Genomic DNA, 18,931 nt, shown 5'->3' with positions numbered 1-18,931 from the left:
CTAGGAGAACCACACCAAGACACATCATAATTAAAATGCCAAGGGCAAAAGACAAAGAGAGAATCTTGAAAGCAACAAGAGAAAACAGTAAGTCACCTACAAGGGAGTACCCATACGACTGTCAGCTGATTTCTCAACAGAAACTATGCAGGCCAGAATGGAGTGGCAAGAAATATTCAAAGTGATGAACAGTAAGAACCTACAACCAAGATTACTCTACCCAGCAAAGCTATCATTCAGAATTGAAGGTCAGATAAAGAGCTTCACAGACAAGAAAAAGCTAAAGAAGTTCATCACTACCAAACCAGGATTATATGAAATACTGAAGGGTATTCTTTAAGAAGAGGAAGAAAAAGAAAATGGTAAAGATAAAAATTATGAACAACAAAAGGACAACAAATACATACCTACCAACAAGTGAATCTAAAAATCAAGTGAATAAAAAAATCTGATGAACAGAATGAACTGATGAATATAATAGAATCAGAGACATAGAAAGGGAGTGGACTGACAATTCTCAGGAGGAAGGGGGTGTGAGGGGTGCGGGAAGAGATTGGACAAAAATCTTACACCTATGAATGAAGACAGTGGCGGGGGGTAAGGCCATGTTGTGGGGTGGGGAATCAGGTGGAGGGCAGCTATGGGGGAAAAAAAGAGGAACACCTGTAATAATCTGAACAATGAAGATTTATTTTAAAAAAAGAAAAAAAAAGAAAAACAAAGTTGAAGGTATACACGATATCACTCATCTATGGATAATAAAGAAAATTATAAGCTGTTGAACCAAAAGATAGATACAGAGACAGTAAAGCATCAAACAGAAGGTCAAATTACTGTGGGAAGGTTAGGGAGAGATGGGGGAGATAAGAGATCAACTGAAGGATTTGTATGCAAGCATATAAGCATAACCAATGGACACAAAACTCTGGGGGGTGAGTGCATGTATGGGAGTGGGGTGGGGTGGGGGGGCAATGGTAAGATATGTACACATATAATACCTTAATAAAAAAATGAAAATAAAGAAGGTATACTATCTGATATCAAACTATACAACAAGGACACAGTAATCAAAACAGTATAGTATTGCCATAACAACAAACATTAGATCAATGGAACATAATAGAGAAGTTGGAAATAAACCCACACCTATAAAGCAATATTTCACAAAGCATGCAAGATTGTACAATGGGTAACAGACAGACTATTTAATAAATCGTGTTGGGAAAATTAGACAGATACGTGCAAAGACACGAAACTAGACCACCTTCTTACATCATATAAAAGAATAAACTCAAAATGGACAAAAGACTTAAATGTAAGTCTCAAAACTATAAAAATCCTAGAAGAAAACGTAGGCAGTAAAATCTCTGACATTTCTTTTAGTAATATTGTTTTTTCTGATGATCTCTTCAGGCAAGGGAAACTAAAAAAATGGGATTACATCAAGCTAAAACTTTGCACAGCAAAGGAAACCATCAACAAAATGAAAAGACAACCTACAGAATGGGAGAACATATTCACCAAAGGTACATCTGATAAAGGGTTAATATTCAAAATTTAATAAAACAACCTCATACAAAGCAACACTGAAAAACCAAACAAGCTAGTTTAAAAAATGGACAAAGTACCTAAATAGCTCTCCAAACAGGAGACATAGATGGCCAATAGACATATGAAAGATGCTCAACATCACTAACCATCAGAGAAATGCAAATTAAACTACAATGAGATATCACCTGCCAGAATAAATCAATAAATCAATAAACAAGTGTTGTTGAGGATGTGGAGAAAAGGGGATCCTTATGCATTGTAGATTGGTGCAGCCACTATGGAAAACAATATGGAAGTTCCTAAAAAAATTCAAAATGTAACTTTTTTTATGACCTGTGGTTCTACTTCTGGGTATGTATAGAAGAAACCCAAAGCACTCATTTGAAAGAATAAAAGCACCTCCATGTTTTTTGCAGTGCTATTTAAAATAGCCAAGAGTGGATAAAATAGGAATGGTACATGTAAAATGGAATATTACTCTGCCATAAAAGAGAAAGAAATCTTACATTTGTGACACCATGGTTGGACCTAGAGAATATTATGCTTAGAGAAATAACTCAGGCAGAGAAAGATAAATACCACTTATATGTAGAATCTAATGAACATTATAAACTAACAAAGCAGAAACAGACTTATAGATACAGAGGACAGACTGATGGCTGCAGGAAGGGAGAGGAGTCAGGGGACTGGTGAAACAGGTGAAGGGACCGAGAAGTACACTGAGAAGTAGATTGGCAGTTACAAAATAGTCACAGTTGTAAAGTGCAGCATAGGGAGTATAGTCAATAGTATTGTAATAATTATGTATGGTGCCAGGTGGATACTAGCTTTATCAGGGGAACCACTATGTAGATTATATGAATGTCCAATCACTGTGCTGTACACCTGAAACAAATATAAAATATTATTGAATGTAAACTGTAGTAGAAAAAAGCTAAAAACTTAAATAAAATAAATAAAGTTATTTCAGAAAACTGAAATTCAATAAATAAAGCAGCATGTGTATGAGAAATAATTGCAATAAGTTTACTTGTAAAACAATAAAGTACTTATATTAAAAAACTATAACATATTTCCAGTAAGATTTATTTCCCTGTAAATTTAGAGACAAGAAATTAACCTAGTATTTTTGAATTTTATGGAATTCTTAAAATCATTACTCCACATTGCTTATCCAACACTCATTAACCGCCCCCCGCCTTGTACTGTTAATGGAACCCGGAACAGAATTTGAAAGTAGTAACTACCCAACTCTTTCTATATTCTTATCTCAACACATGCAAATAACTTTTTTTTTTTTTTACAATTTTATAACATAAAAAAGCAATTTGGTTAGGTCTACATAATTCTTTCACTTTTTTTTTGGAATGTGAAATTCAGGAGAATATGATTCTGATTAAGCTACCTAAAACTACACTTCAGCATTCACTCTTTCAATGCATGAGTGAAATCTGAACCAAACATTAGGTTTTCTGCAGGACACAAAAGCTTTATTCATTATTTCTAATTCTCTGTTACTTCTAAGTTACTTTCAGGAACTTGCTATACCAATGATTCACTTCCCCTCTCTCTTTATTTTTAAGGTCTTTACTTTTCCATGAAGTTTTACCTCTTCCCTTTTGTCTTGCTTTGTGTCCATAGCTGAGGTCTACCACTTCCAGTTTCAGGTTTCTACTGAGGTTGGCATTTGTAACTTGCACTAAAACATCACTGGTGATGTTCTTTTTGAGGCTTCACCACCATACGACATTTTAAAAGAGAGAGAGAGTCCCATCATTCAACAGAAGATATTCACTGTTTTCTATATACTGCCCTTACAATACATGCTCCGTATACTTGAACTTAGACAGGGGTCCTTTAATGAGGATGGTATGGTGAGAATCACCATAATTCTCAGCAACAGTGCTTTCCTCATTGATTCACATTCTTGGAGAGCATAGGATCTTAAATTATAATAGTTTAAAAGTTCTTCCCTTCTTTTAACTTAAACACATCACTTACCTTAAAGTGTAAGTTTCTCAAAATAAATTGGATTTATTTTTCCTGACCTGGATATATATACCTTTCTCTAGTTCATGACTTGAGAATAAGGTTTTCATAATGGGGGATTTAATAGTAGCATTTCTTTTGGAATTACATATAACTTATGTAGAGAGAGTTGCATACCACACACGTGAGAGAGAGAGGGGGAGAAGGGGGGAGGGAGAGAGAGAGAGAGAGAGAGAGAGAGAGAGAGAGAGAGAGAGAGAGAAGGAGAGAGAGGAACGGTAACACAGAGATTAAAGACTGAACACAGCTGGCCTCCCAGAAGCAGTCTGTGTGCACCTTCTAATTACCAACCTTTCCCTTAAGAGGGAAATATTACTCTGAAATTGTGAAAATTATTTCCTTACATACTCATCATTTTGAATATTAGATAAATAAAATTTTATTTATTGGTTTTATTTTTTTTGATAAACATTTCATATGATTCACCATTTTCATTTAAAAAATTTTAAAAATTAAATCTTATTGTTGAAAGAAATAAATATATCCCCTTTTGCTTTTTTGCTTCTTAAGAAACTTAAGGCTGTTTTGCTTCTTAAGAAACTTAAGGCCTGGAATGATATTTTAAAAAAAAAAGTCTATGCCTCTCAGTGAATGAGGGCTGGCAAGGGCAAAATGAGAAACCGTCGTCGTATCCAGCGCAGGGGACCTTGTATCATCTATAATGAGGACAACGGTATCATCAAAGCCTTCAGAAACATCCCTGGAATTACTCTGCTTAATGTAAGCAAACTGAACATTTTGAAACTTGCACCTGGAGGGCATGTGGGCCGTTTCTGCATTTGGACTGAAAGTGCTTTCCGCAAGTTAGATGAGCTGTATGGCACTTGGCGTAGAGCTGCCTCCCTCAAGAGTAACTACAACCTTCCCAGGCACAAGATGCTCAATACAGACCTTAGCAGAATCTTGAAAAGCCCAGAGATCCAAAGAGCCCTCCGAACACCATGCAAGTAGATTCACCACAGAGTCCTGAAGAAGAATCCACTGAAAACCCTGAGGATCATGTTGAAGCTAAACCCATATGCAAAGACCATGCGCCGGAACACCATTCTTCGTCAGGCCAAGAACCACAAGCTTCGGGTGGATAAAGCAGCAGCAGCACTAGAAGCCAAATCAGATGAGAAGGGGGTTCCAGGCAAGAAGCCTGTGGTAGGGAAGAAAGGAAAGAAGGCTGTTGGCCTTAAGAAGCAGAAGAAGCCTTTGGTGGGGAAAAAGGCTGCAGCTACCAAGAAACCAGCAGCTGAGAAGAAGCCCGCAGAAAAGAAACCCACCACAGAAGAAAAGAAGCCCGTGGCATAAACTTAAATTTGTTTATTCCATAACGGTCAAATCACTTTGGACAGCTAATTTTGAATAAAAATATGATCAAAGGCAATGAGAAACGTAACTTGTTGCATTTGTTTTGTGGAAAAATAAATATATCCCCTTTTTGTGTATAATTATACACACCTATTAAGAGGGTTATGATAAAAAATTTATAAAATATCAAGTGTTGGTGTGAATGTAGGAAAGTTGGAACACTTGTGCATTGCTGTTGGAAATGTAGACTATTGCAGTCACTATAAAAAACAGTATGGTGGTCTTAAAAAATTAAAAATAGAATTACCATGTGATTCAGAAATTGGGGATATATATATATATATATATATATATATTTATATATATATATTCAAAAGAATAGAAAACAGGAATTGGAACAGATATTTGTACACCAATATTCATAGCAGTATTATTCACAATAGCCAAACATGGAAACAATTCAAATGAACATTGATGAATGACTGAATAAACAAAATGTGGTATACACATACAATGAAATATTATTCAATCTCAAAAAGAAAAGAAATTCTGATACATACTATAACATGAATGGTCAACTTTATTTAGAGAAAAAGTAGAATGGTGTTTGTTAGGGGCTGGAGGGAGAATGGGAATGAAGTTATTGTTTAATGGGTACAGAGTTTTAGTTTGAGATGGAAAACATTTAGGAAATGGATGGGGTGATGGTTGCACAAAAATGTGACTGTACTTAATGTCACTGAAACATAGACTTAAAAATGGCTAACATGGTAAATGTCATGTTATCCTTATCCTACTTAATAAAAGAGTAATATGCAAATTAACCATCACTCTGCCACACCCACCAGCCAACCAGGAGCAAATATGCAAATAAACCCAACCAAGATGGCTACAGCCACAGAGAGCAGGAGGGAGGCTTGGGTTTCCCCAGTAACAAAGGAAGCCAAGCTTTCCGTCTGCCATTGCCAGCCTAAGCCTCCACTCAAGGCTACAAAGTTTCAATTATAGAAGGTAAACAAATCCAAACAGAAATGGCGACAGCCACTGAGCTGGAAAGAGCAGGAGGCAAGGGTTGCCCCTGGCAATGGAGGAAGCAAAGCTTCGGCAGCCCTGGCTGTCCTAGGCCTCCGCTCCAGGCTACAAAGTTTCAATTATATTAGATACACAAACCACAAAAGAAATGGCTGCGGGCCACAGAGCGAGCAGGAGTCTTGGCTCTGCTCCAGGATACAAAGTTTCAATTGTAGAAGATAAATAAATCCCAGATACCAGGGCCTCTGCTTGGGTTGCTAGGGGGTGTGGCTGGCCTGAAAACCACCACAGGCCCTTCACCCAGGCCGCCCCACACCCCAAGGGAACCCCCACCCTGATCTCGGATACCCTTCAGGGCAAACCAGTTGGCCCCCACCTATGCACCAGGCCTCTATCCTATCTAATAAAAGAGTAATATGCAGATTGACCATCACTCCAACACACAAGATGGCTATCCCCATGTGGTCAAAGATCCTGCCCCCATGTGGACACAAGATGGCCGGCACAAGATGGCCAGCAGGGGAGGGCAGTTGGGAGGGACCAGGCCTGCAAGGTAGGGCAGTTAAGGGTGATCAGGCCAGCAGAGGAGGGAAGTTGGGGGTGACCGGGCCTGCAGGGAAGGGCAGTTGGGTGGGACCCAGGTGTGCAGGGGAGAGCAGTTGGGGGGGACCAGGCCTAAATGGGAGGGCAGTTAGGGGCAAACACACTGGCAGGAGAGCAGTTAGGCATCAATCAGGTTGTCAGGGGAGTGGTTAGGGGTTGATCATGCTGGCAGGCAGAAGCGGTTAGGGGCAATCAGGAAGACAGGCAGGCAAGCAGTTGGGAGTCAGCAGTCCTGGATTGTAAGAGGGATGTCCCAGATTGGAGAGGGTGCAGGCTGGCCTGAGGGACACCCTCCACCCCCACGTGCACTAATTTCGTGCACTGTGTCTCTATTCCTATATAATAAAAGCCTAATATGCTAAGTGTCTGGTTGACCAGTTGGCTGTTCAACCAATCAAAGTGTAATATGCTAATAATATGCTAAGGCCACTCAACCATTTGCTATGATGTATACTGACCACCAGGTCAGACAGTCGGCTGGTAGGTTCACTTGCTGCTGGGGTCCAGCCAATCAGGACTGAGGAGATGGGCTGGACCCATCCTGGAGCCCTCCCATGGTCCCTCCCAGCTAGCCAACCTCCTGTGTCTCTCCACGGCCCCAATCGTGCACCAATGAGGTCCCTCAGCCTAGCCTGCACCCTCTCGCAATCTGGGACCCCTTGGAAGATGTTGGAGAGTCAGTTTTGGTGCGATCCCGCAGGCCAGGCCGAGGAACCCCACTGGTGCGCAAATTCGTGCACTGGGCCTCTAATCTATATATATAAAAGGCTAATATGCAAATTGTCCCCTTGAGCAGTTGTTTGACTGGGAGTTCAACTGCTCACTATGACATACATTAACCACCAGGGAGTGGTGCGGAATGAAGGAAGGCCCCAGCCAGGTCTAGGGACCCTACCTGTGCACGAATTTTGTGCACCAGGCCTCTAGTGTACCATAATAAAATAAGAAAGAAAGCAAGAAAGGTAAGAATGCCTACAGATGTAGAAAACTAATTTAAGCAAAAAGAATGCTCAACATGGATTAAACTTGGTTCCCAAAGTTTGGGCATGGAGATTAGAGTTTCAAGCCCAGATCACATAATTCATACTCCTAGTACAAATGTATTTGGGCTTACTGTGTGGCACACATTAGCCTAAGTGTTTTACATGCATTAACTCGTAGGTCCTCTCAACAGCCTATTTTTATGGTTACTAAAGGATTCCATTCTATGTAAATTGAAAATATTGTGTATTAATATATGACTAAACTCTCAGTTGACCTACAAAGTCTCCTATAATAACAACAACCCAAATTAAAATGTTATCAATAAACATAATCTACGAGCTTGAGCATGAAGTGAGTTTAAATTGTATTTATGTTATTGCCAAAAGGAGGTGCCTACAGGGAGGTGAGGCCCATTAGCCAGCCAATGCCCTCCATCTCTCCTTTCTCATTGATATTCGCCCAAATAAGAGCAGAGTGTGGGGACTTCCCAGGGCTCACACTGTGGTATCTCCTGCTGTTGCTCTCACTCTGACTTCTGTCTCTTCTCAACCTACCCCAATCAAGGGAAGGAAGTGGGGAGGACACCTCTCAAATCATTCTCCATTTGTCACAAATCTAATACTTATGAAAAAAATTTCACTTTTGTTCCCAAAATCCAATTTTGTATTTAAAATACTTTATTTCAATTTTTTGTCTCTTCCATAGATTTTTGAATTCTATTTTAAAATGAAAAACCTAAACATTGTCCCTTCCCTATTTTTTGGTATTTTTTGGATATAAAAAATATTACACTGAGGGGAGAAAGTTTGCACTATCCTCACTGATACCTAAATGGGTAAGGAGAGAGAGAACAAAATGGAAGTACAGAAAGGAAGAAAATACATTTATTATGTTACAATATCATTTGGACATGTTGACTGTGTATTATTAACATGACCCGAGAAAGAGGTTAAATGAGCTGAGACATCTGCTAACATTCCAGCATGAGGTCTCCCATGCTTATCCATTTAGAGAAAATTATACTCTAAACCAGCTGTTCTCAACCTGTGGGTTGCGACTCCTTTGGGGGTCGAACGACCCTTTCACAGGGGTCGCCTAAGACATCCTGCATATCAGATATTTACATTACGATTCATAACAGTAGCAAAATTACAGTTATGAAGTAGCAACAAAAATAATTTTATGGTTGGGGGTCACCACATCATGAGGAACTGTATTAAAGGGTTGCGGCATTAGGAAGGTTGAGAACCACTACTCTAAACAAAGATACCCAGGAAAGAGATACAATTTTTTTCAGTACAGATACTGAATTAGAGTGACTAAGAATCAGGTGGCTGGGTAGAATGGTCGAGGTCTTTCTGTGAAGGGTAGGAGATGAATGAAACCTGAGTAGAAAGAATTCATAAAGGTCAGTGGTCTCTGAAGAAAAAACATGCCACAAGTTCCACTCCAGCGGGGAGATGAGGAGGCTGAGGAAGGAGCAGGGAGCAGGTCTAGGTCATACATCAAGGCCAAGACAGGGAACTGAGTCTGAACCATTCCTCTTCTTTCTTATAAAGACTGATGACCTGAAACAGGAAACAGCATGAGATTGGTGGGTCCTCCGTTCCCGTCCCAAGGTCAACCCATTCTCCCATTTGACCACAAATTTTCAAACACATTTATGTATCCTGGGTGCCAATCCTCCCCGCCGGCTTCACTACCTGCAGAAACGTCACCCCAGATCTGTACACCTGATTCCTACCTTCCCATTTCCCAGGCTGAGACTCATGTGGTCCTCCAGCTCCTGGAGGCAGCCCCTGCGTGCAGCCCGCGGATGGTTAGCACGGAGCCCGCCACGATGCCCAGGAGGCCCACGGCCAGCCCCAGGGCGCAGACCACAGTCTCTGTCAGCTCTGACATGGGGACTGGAATCTCAGGCTCTGAGAAAAAAGAAGCTCACAGGGTCAAAGGGCACTGTATGCAGGGTGTCGTATAAGGGGACCCGTGTGTGTGTTTGGAAATGCACAAGACATCTGGACTTTGGGAGAAGAGTGTAGTCAATTATTAGAAAACTTACAGTTGTGGGAAATAAACCTGTGGCCCTGGGGGTTTAGGGCTCTAAGGTAGGACGATGTGATGTGGGACAGAATTGGAGGGTGTACGGACAGTGAAGGGATGCGGGCGTACCCCAGTGCTTGAGGAGCGGCTCTTCCAGGCCCCAGTGTGCCACCCTGCAGTCGTAGAAATCCTCAGCGGCGGGAAGAAAAGTGAGGTAACTGAGCTTGAGGAAAGAGTGGTCACTCTTGGGGTAGAAGGTTGTCTCAGCAACACCTTCTGCAACGGAGTGTCCGTTGTAAAACCAAGTGATGTTGATCACAGGAGGGAAGATGTTGTCCACCAGACAGATGAGGGTGTTGGGAACACCCACGGTCACGGGAGATTTGGGAAACACAGACACTTCAGGAATTTCTACAACGAAGACCAAACACTGGTTTGAGTTTGGGACAACTGTGTCCTGAGTTTCTTAAGGAATTCGGGTGGCCCTCCCAGTCCCAACTCCCCAGCTCTTAGTGGGTATTGCCTGTGTCTTTTCAGACTCATGTTTACAGTAAGCAACAGCTTCCCCCCTTCCCCACCTGCTTATTAGATCATTTTGTTCACTGTTTCCTTTTTTATGGGCAGGACTGTCCAAAACTTCTTCCTTGCCTTTCCCATCTTCTGAATGAAGAAGGTTAATGTGATCTGTGTGACTTCAGAAGGGTACCATCATCTTCACCTCAGATTCTGAACCATCCTCTGCCTTCGAATCACTGTGAATCTCAGAACACTTTCCTCTCTTTGGGAACGCACAGGATAGTGTGTGTGTGTGTGTGTGTGTGTGTGTGTGTGTGTGTGTGTTGTGTATGTGTGCGTGTGTACACATTTCTTAGGCTAAGAAGTTGGGAACGTCCTCTTATTGGATTATAAGGAGTACTTTATGGAACCAGAAGGAGGGATACTTAAAGAGTAAATGGATATGATGGGGACAGGTATCTGGTAGGAAATGAAATAGAAAGGGGAAGAATTTATAGTATGCGGGGAAGAGCAGCTCTTCCAGGGAAAAAGGAGGTGAGACCTGGGATGTGAGAAGAGAGACAGAACTGTGGACACTTACCATTGGTGGCAGGCGTAAAGTTGGAATCTTTTATCAAGGTGTCCAAATTTCTTTTTGCCACAACAATGTTTTGCAGGGCATTCTGAGTTTCAAACTTGGTGAAATTGCTGAACTCAGGCAGCCGCCACACAGTTTCCCTCTTTTCCAGGTCCACGTAGAACAGCTCATCTCCGTCAAATTCATATGTGAACTGGCCATAGGCGCCATACGTCTGGTAAACATTTGTGCCATAAGTGCCCACATGGTCCCACGCTGGTGAGCAGCCATTCCAGAGCGAGAAGATATGAACGGGAGGGTGGAATATAGAGGGAGGGGAAAAGCTTTATTATACAAAAGCACAAGAAACACTATTCCATAGTGTAGGTTACATTGACATGGTCTGCTATCAGTCCCCATTTCTGTGTTATGTATTTTAGGGTATCGAGATGTAAGCTCTTAACATGACCTTCTAACAACTTTCAGGTTCATATATTGTCTTCCCATGATAACATATACTCCATGAGGCATTGGGATGGTATGTCTTGTTCCTGGTAGAGTCCTGGTACATAGTGAGAATTCAGTCATATTTGTTAAATAAAAATAAGTAAGTACATTTAATTCTTGAGCTTACCTCTAATCACTTAATCTCCCCACACTGTCTTACCTTTTCAAAGCATTCATCTTATTGTAATGCACCATGGGGTTTATTTACTGATTGAATATGTTTTTTAAATTATATGAGTTCTTTTTTAAAAAACATTTAAAAAATATATTTTATTGATTTTTTACAGAGAAGAAGGGAGAAGAATAGAGAGTTAGAAACATCGATGAAAGAGAAATATAGATTAGCTGCCTCCTGCACACCCCCTACTGGGGATGTGCCTGCAACCAAGGTACATGCCCTTGACCGGAATTGAACCTGGGACCCTTCAGTCCGCTGGCCGAGGCTCTATCCACTGAGCCAAATCAGTTAGGGCTTATCTGAGTTCTTTATGAGTAAGAACTTTGGTTTAAGCTAAGCACCAGAGGAGTGCTTCAGACACATTCAATATCTGTTGAACTAATGAATCTCCTTTGGAAAATGTTTTGGAGAGTCCACTGTATCCTATTTGCCTTTATTTCCCTCTGCTTGGCTGTGTTGCTGTAGGTCTCAGTAACTGTTATCATTGCCACGACAAAAGAGACAAAGATCTGGCCCGGAGACTGAACGGCAGAGGAATGAGCCCTAGACCAGGAAGGTGTGTGGAAAGGAAATGGAGAGCAGGGGGGCGAACGAGCCAGGTAAGGGATCTGTTCTTACCTCTTTTTAGAGCTTTCCTGGCTAGACGTGACAGGGCTGCTGGTTTGGGCTGATACGCTGAGACTAACCTACTTGAAGTCCCTGGGTTTTCCATCATGCATCAACCCAGCTTTGAGGAACACACATGGAAGTGACACTCAGAATGATCGTGCTGTATCCTGGCACTTATATAGGTCTTCGTTTTTAAAATTCACATCTGTGTACTTATTTTATTTGATCACGTGTTCTTTAGAACAATGAGTTAATCAATTAATTTTACATATGAGGAATCTGAAGATCAATGTAATGAAGTGACTTGCTTAATGTCATCCAATTAATTCGTTTTATTTTTCCAATTGCAATTATCTTCAATAAAATTTATCCTCCTCATTTTCTGAGCCCAAACCCCAAATACAAATTATGTTGAAAACAAAATAAATGACTTGCTACTTTACAAGCGGCACAAAACATTTATGGGGATGGTTACTCTAAGAAACCGGACAGCTGAAATGCAATAACTAATAGCTTTGAAAGGGTTTTCAATGGGTTAGAAGTAGTAGGCTCACAAACTGCTGTTAAAGAAAAGCAGTATGTTGGAGAAATTTACCTACTGCGAGGAGCTAGTGGAGTTAAGGCCACAACGATGTCCAGGCTGTGTTGGTTGGTTGTGACATTGGAAAGAGAACAGGGCCCTGGTGACCACTGCAGTCGCCCGGGACAGCCTGACATTTAGCTCAGACTACAGGCTGAGTGAGATTTGGGCTGGGGTTTGGTCTGGGAGGAAAATAAGCATAAGAATTCTGATGGAAGGGAACTGGGTTTCAGCACCACTAAGTCTAAACAAAGGCATTCCGTTCTTACAATTCTTCCTAAATCCACACCCTCAGGGAGCACTCACCCACGATGTCTCCGCCCCCACAGGGGCTCGGCGTGGAGGCCAGAGCCAGGGCCCCTAGAATCAGAGCTTCCGCGGGGGCCATCCTCCTCCCAGGTCTCCTCAGAAGTGGCTGCTCTGAGCGGAGCAGGGAGGAGACGGTGCAAAGAAACCAGCTGGACAGGAGACCCAGAGGAAGGAAGCATCTGGGGGAGCCAGACCTCGCCTCGCGTCACCGCAGCCGTCAGTCAGAGGAATTCCCCAGCTGACACCCAGTGGCCAGCTGAAGGCTCTTAGGAAGAGATTGGAGGACTCTGGGAAGCTCCCTAGGGGCACAGACTCACCGGGGAGCAGGGGGAGCCTTTCTCTAGATGGAGGGAGAGGGGGAAACAGAAGCCTCTCCACTCTGACCAATGTGTGTGGCGGGTGTGCATCCGGGGCAGCTGGATAACCCCAGGGGTGGTCCCTGGCAGGGTCCTTTGTGTTATGTTAATTGTTACTGCCTCTGGGAGGTCCCCTGCCCGCCGAGCCCCACTCCCCACCCGCACCCCCACTATGTTTTAGGTGACTGGGATCCAAGAGGAACACAAGAGACAAAAGCTCTGCATTCAGGAAATGTTCCTTCTGTATTTTGGATCAGCTCTGTTCTCAAAAGGACCTCCACTGTGGGGGCCAATTAACACCCCCCCCCACCCCACTGTTGTACTCCTTAAGCAAGTTCTCCTCTCACCTTCTCAAAAGCACCCTCATGTTATCACCTGGGTTGTCAAACGTCGGTGACACCCGGTAGCGCTGCAAGGTCGCGCGAAGCTGAGCGCAGGAACGGCGTGCCCTGCTCCGCTGGCACCTTGTGCTCTCTGCGCCTGTGGCCCGGGTTGCTGCCTGTCTGAGCGAAGCTTGCGGACAGGCCGCACACCCAGGAGAAAGACTGTGGGTCCTGAGGGAGGCTCCACCTGCGCAGGGCTGGCCCTGGGGTTTTGGTGGAGATACTGGGAGCTGCCATGTCTCACGTTCCCGCTGACATGTGTCCGTGACCTGGAGGTGTGTTCTGGTTCTATTAGAATCTGCTCCGTTTACCACGAAGCCTCCAACCTGCACCGAACACAGGCTTTTCCTCATATCGTTCTGAGCTGCCCTCTGTCCTGGAGAAGTGTCCTGAGACGCTGGCTGCAGAGCGAATACTTTGTTTGCTGTGACATTAGATTTCACCTGTAACGATCTTCTTATTCATTTTAATCCAGTTAGTGGGCTGGAGTTTTAAAGGCACAGGGTCAGAGCACCATCTAACAGTGAGAGCCCGTTTCAGAGGTCGCGTGGGATAAAGGGAAGTCCAGGCCAAGTCCTGCCACCAGGCAATGGACAGTACATCTGTGTGTGTGCGTGAGCGCGCACACACACACATGTCAGGGGAGGTTGGGATGGTTTGTTACTCTGACTTTCTGCCTGCCCTCTGTATCATCGATCTGTTATACATTTAGTCACTTCTCATTGCTTTTGAGGTCAGAATAGCAGCTTTACACTCAGCAATACAAAATTATTAGAAAGCTGACTAATAATGAATGAGTATGACATTGACCAATACAGAATCTCCTTTTGTCTGATAAGACAAAACATGCTTCCCTTGGTAATTTAGTGGAAGAAGATGCACTGTTAAATAATGTGAAATTTGCCAACAATTTGCTAGTATTCTTAAGCATGTTTTAGAAAATGATATTTAATTTAGAATGTTGTAATTAAATTGTATGTTATGTTAATGATCGCTGTTTCCACAGTGAGGATTTTCTGGGACCTCCTGTAACGGCACTCAAGTTACTATGATGACACAGTAAAAGTCTGTATTTTTTAACATGCTTTAAAATTTAAGTTCATCATTAGTTTTATTGTTTGTTCCAGGACCTCTTTATAGTCACAAATTGACCACTGTTGAAATCCTATCCCAGTGGTCGGCAAACTGCGGCTCACGAGCCACATGTGGCTCTTTGGCCCCTTGAGTTTTTAGCAAAGGCCAGCTTAGGAGTACCCTAATTAAGTTAATAACAATGTACCTACCTATTTAGTCTAACTTTAAAAAATTTGGCTCTCAAAAGAAATTTCAATTGTTGTACTGTTGATATCTGGCTCTGTTGACTAATGAGTTTGCCAACCACCTATCCTAACAGCAGAGGCTGGAGGGAACTACTGATAATGCAGACTCTGTAATAAAAAAGACTGATATTAAAATACTCAATCTTGCCCAGCCAGTGTGGCTCAGTGGTTGGGCATCAACCCATGAGATCTAGGTTCAATTCCTGGTCAGGGCACATGCCCGGGGTTTCAGGCTCCATCCCCAGTAAGGGGCATGCAGGAGGTAGCCAAAGAATGATTCTGTCATCATTGATATTTCTATCTCTCTCTCCCTCTCCCATCTTCTCTCTAAAATCAATAAAGTTTAAAAGAACAAAACAAAACATTTAAAATACTCACTCTTATTTAAGCAATTGCATAACTTCCGACAATTTATGAACATCATTTTAACCCAGCATTCTTAACTGTAAAATGAAAATTGTACGTCTTACCCAGTAATTTGTTAATATTTTAAAACTAAACTACATATGTAAGTATAATTATTGAATTAATAGGCATAGGTTGGTCAAAAGATCCTCTTTTTATCCTTTTAATGTCTGTAGGATCTATAATAGTGGTCCCTCTTTAACTCTCTTATTGCTAATTTTTGTTTCTCTTCTTTCCTTGATTAGCGCTCCTGTGGGCCAGCAGAGAGTGGGTGCCGCTGAGTGCATTTCCTGTGTCTGAGGATGACATGTGTCCCCTCAGCCTGCCTGCATCCCACTCCAGGGCCCTTGGCTCGTTACCCCTGTGAACAAGGTGGCGACTATTAAGTGTAAACATAGGAAGAATTTAACTTCAGAGGAGGTCATTGGTCACAGTAAGATCTCCATTACAGGGACTGGGTCGGTTGGCATGGCCTGTGCCACCAGCATCCTACTCAGGGGCCTGAGTGATGACTGTGCCTTGGTGGCTGAACATGACAGTTCTTTCCTGAAAACACTAAATATTGTTGCCAGCAAAGAGTACCTCATGGAATTTACACAGCAAACTCCAGCCTCGTGATTACCACAGCAGGTACACGCCAGGAAAGGGAGAAACACACCTTAATTTAGTCCAGTAAAATGTGGCATTGTGACTTGATGATCTATATATATAAAAGCCAAGCAATTGGAATGGCAATCCCCCACCAGGCCCCACCCCTGGTTGCACCCCTCCCCCCACCCATCAGGGGTGTGGCTGGCCAGCCAACCACCCATGCATGAATTTGTGCACTGAGCCTCTAGTATCTCTATATTTCCTCCTCTCTGTAGCCTTTGAAAACTACCACTCTACTCTCTGTTTTTATGAATTTGACTACTTTAGATTTCTAATATAAGTGGTATGCAGTGTTTGTCTTTCTGTATCTGGTTTGTTTCACTCAGTATAGTATCCTCCAGGTTCATCCATGTTGTAACAAATGCAGGTTTTCCTCATCTTTTAAAAAATATGTATTATGTGGTTTTTTTTGGTTAATCCTTACCTGAGATTTTTTTCCATTGATTTTTAGAGAGAGAGTGGAAGCAGGGGAAGGATACATGCACACAAGAGAAAGAGAAGGTGGGGAGAAAGAAACATACATGTGAGAGAGACATTGTTTGGCTTGGTTGCTTCCTGCATGTGCCTGGAGGATTGAACCTGCAACCCAGGTACATGCCCTTGATCAGGAATCAAACCCATGAACCTTCGGTGCCCAGGCCAATGTTCTGACCACTGATAAGGGGCAGTTTTCCTCCTTTTGAAAGACTGGATCATATTTCATTGTATGTATTTACCACGTTTTATTTATCCATTAACCTATCAGTAGACATTTAGGTTGCTTCCATGTCTGGGCTATTCGAATGATGCTACAATGAACATGGGAGTGCAGCTATCACTTCAAGATCTTAATTTAAATTCCTTTGGATATATACTCAGAAGAGGAATTTCAAGGTCATGTGTTAGCTCTATTTTAAACATTTTGACGAATCTTCTTACTGTTTTCATAGTGGCCACACCAATCTACATTCCCATCAACAGTGTACTAGGGTTTTCTTTTCTGGATGTCCTCATCAACACTTGTTGTCTTTGGTATTTTTTTATAATAGTCATCCTATCTGATGTGAGATGATATCTCATTGTGATTTTAATTGGCATTTTTTTGATGATTAGTGATGTTGAGCACCTTTTCATATATCTGTTGGTTTCCTTTTGAAATTTATTTAAAAGTCAAAAATAATTATAAGACTGTATTTTTGGGTTTATAGCTCATACAGTAACATATGGTAGTGATAGCTCAAAGGAGTTGGGGTAACAATAGAGCTACATTGGAGGAAGGAAACAATACTAGATGATAAGTTGAGTGCATGGAAGAAATAAAGAATACCAGAACTGGTAAATGTGCATGCTTATGTAAAAGACACTTTAAATATGCTTCTCCTTTCCTTTTTCAACTTCTTCCATAGATACATGATTGTAAAGCAATACGTGTAACACAAAATTGTTGAGCCTATCACATATGTAGAAGACATATGTGACAATCACATGATAGTGAGAATGCATAGAACTGTATTGGAGCAATAGGCTTAAGTATGCTGCTGGAATTAAATTAATATTAATCTGAAGTTGATTGTGATAATTAAGATGCATATAATCTCTGGAGCAAACACTAAGACTATAGCTTTAAAAAGTTAAAACATCAAGAAAAGAGCTTTTAAAAAGAAAAAAATTCAAATGGTATACTATAAAAATCTGTTGGACAGAAAAGAAGAAAGTAAGGGAGAAACAAAGCAGCAAAAAGATGAGATATAAAAAAACAGTGTCCTGGCTGGTGTGGCTCAGTCATCCGTACACCAAAAGGTGGCAGGTTCACTTCTCAGCCAGGGCACATACCTAGGTTTCAAGTTCAATCCTGGATCAGGGTGCATATAGGAGGCAACCAACTGATGTTTCTCTCTCTCTCTCCCTCTCCCTTTCTCTCTCTCTAAAAAAAAATCAATAAAGAAACATATCCTTGAGGGCTCTGCATTCTGGAGTGGCGCTGCTTGGTCCGGAGGCAGGTTGCAGGCTGCTGGTGCCGGGCTGAGGAGAACAGTGAGTCGGTTTGGCATTGGCAGTCTGGGTCCCCGCAACAATGAGTGCTACCGGGGAGTCCTCTCCACAGGGGTGAAGCATTCAACCTCCCCAGACAACATCTTGGATCTAGCAATTGGGAGGCAGCAGACTTAGGTAATGAAGAAAGAAAACAAAAGTTCTTGAGACTTATGGGTGCAGGAAAGAAAGAACATACTGGTCGTCTTGTTATAGGAGATCACAAATCAACCTCTCACTCCTGAACAGGGGAAGAAGACAAGAAAATTAATGAAGAGCTTGAGTCTCAGCATCAGCAAAGTATGGACAGTAAATTGTCAGGAAGATAGCGAAGACACTGTGGACTTGGCTTCAGTGAGGTAGAAGATCATGATGGAGAAGGTGATGTGGCGGAGATGATGATGATGATGATGATGATGATGATGATGACGACGATGATTCACCTGATCCTGAAAGCCCAGATGACTCTGAAAGTGATTCAGAGTCAGAGAAAGAGGAATCTTCTGAAGAACTCCAGGCTCCTGAGCACCCTGGTGAAGTGGAGGATCCCCAAAACAAAAAAGATGCAAAAAGCAACTATAAAATGACATTTGTTAAATCCAGTGGTTCATAACTCCCAAACACTTAGTCTTTGTATTAAAAGGTAGTGCCGGAAACCGAACATTGACACATTGGAACTTAAATATAAAAAGGGAATCCGGAATGCTTTGGTCAACCTTAAGGAATGCTTTGGTCAACCTTAAGGAATGCTTTGGTCAACCTTAAGGAATGCTTTGGTCAACCTTAAGGAATGCTTTGGTCAACCTTAATAGCTCTGAATGGTCAGAGCCATTCACTCATAGTTTAATTGAGACATTGGTAGTTAAAGAATCTCTCACCTGTTAATCATGTAAATTTTTGCTGATTGTCTTTTGTTGTAATTTCCTGCCTAAAGGATGTGGATGTATTTCAGAACCCCAATAAAAGGGATGGCAAGGCCGGAGCTGTGGCAGTCCTC

General features: G+C 42.0%; 2 protein-coding genes and 1 pseudogene across 2 annotated transcripts; 2 read left to right on the top strand and 1 right to left on the bottom strand.

Annotated features, from left to right (window-relative positions):
- The first annotated feature begins 4,172 nt into the window (after positions 1-4,172).
- Positions 4,173-4,984, top strand: LOC103304981 (60S ribosomal protein L4-like). The gene has a single exon (XM_054722030.1). The coding sequence runs from the start codon at positions 4,600-4,602 to the stop codon at positions 4,894-4,896; it is 297 nt and encodes a 98-aa protein (XP_054578005.1). The 5' UTR covers positions 4,173-4,599; the 3' UTR covers positions 4,897-4,984.
- Positions 4,985-8,427: 3,443 nt separating this feature from the next.
- Positions 8,428-12,895, bottom strand: LOC103304486 (HLA class II histocompatibility antigen, DQ alpha 2 chain-like). Its single transcript, XM_008161361.3, has 5 exons — positions 12,808-12,895; positions 10,652-10,903; positions 9,685-9,966; positions 9,260-9,437; positions 8,428-9,083 (listed from the first exon to the last, which is right to left on the bottom strand). The coding sequence occupies exons 1-4, from the start codon at positions 12,887-12,889 to the stop codon at positions 9,283-9,285; spliced, it is 771 nt and encodes a 256-aa protein (XP_008159583.2). The 5' UTR covers positions 12,890-12,895; the 3' UTR covers positions 8,428-9,083; positions 9,260-9,282.
- A 5,082-nt stretch (positions 12,896-17,977) lies between these two features.
- On the top strand, positions 17,978-18,554 carry LOC129150571 (small acidic protein-like; annotated as a pseudogene).
- Positions 18,555-18,931: the final 377 nt, after the last annotated feature.

Source organism: Eptesicus fuscus, chromosome 10 (genome assembly GCF_027574615.1).
Source record: "Eptesicus fuscus isolate TK198812 chromosome 10, DD_ASM_mEF_20220401, whole genome shotgun sequence".
NCBI lineage: Eukaryota > Metazoa > Chordata > Mammalia > Chiroptera > Vespertilionidae > Eptesicus > Eptesicus fuscus.
This window is presented reverse-complemented; position numbering and strand designations above follow the sequence as displayed.

Excerpts from the sequence above, each read along its gene's own strand:
- LOC103304981 (XM_054722030.1), top strand. The coding sequence starts at position 4,600 with ATGTTGAAGCTAAACCCATATGCAAAGACCATGCGCCGGAACACCATT.
- LOC103304486 (XM_008161361.3), bottom strand. The coding sequence starts at position 12,889 with ATGGCCCCCGCGGAAGCTCTGATTCTAGGGGCCCTGGCTCTGGCCTCC. Across the intron at positions 9,967-10,651 it reads CTTTACGCCTGCCACCAATG|AAATTCCTGAAGTGTCTGTG; the intron begins GTAAGTGTCCAC and ends TCTTCGTTGTAG. Across the intron at positions 9,438-9,684 it reads GCCGCTCCTCAAGCACTGGG|AGCCTGAGATTCCAGTCCCC; the intron begins GTACGCCCGCAT and ends CTTTTTTCTCAG.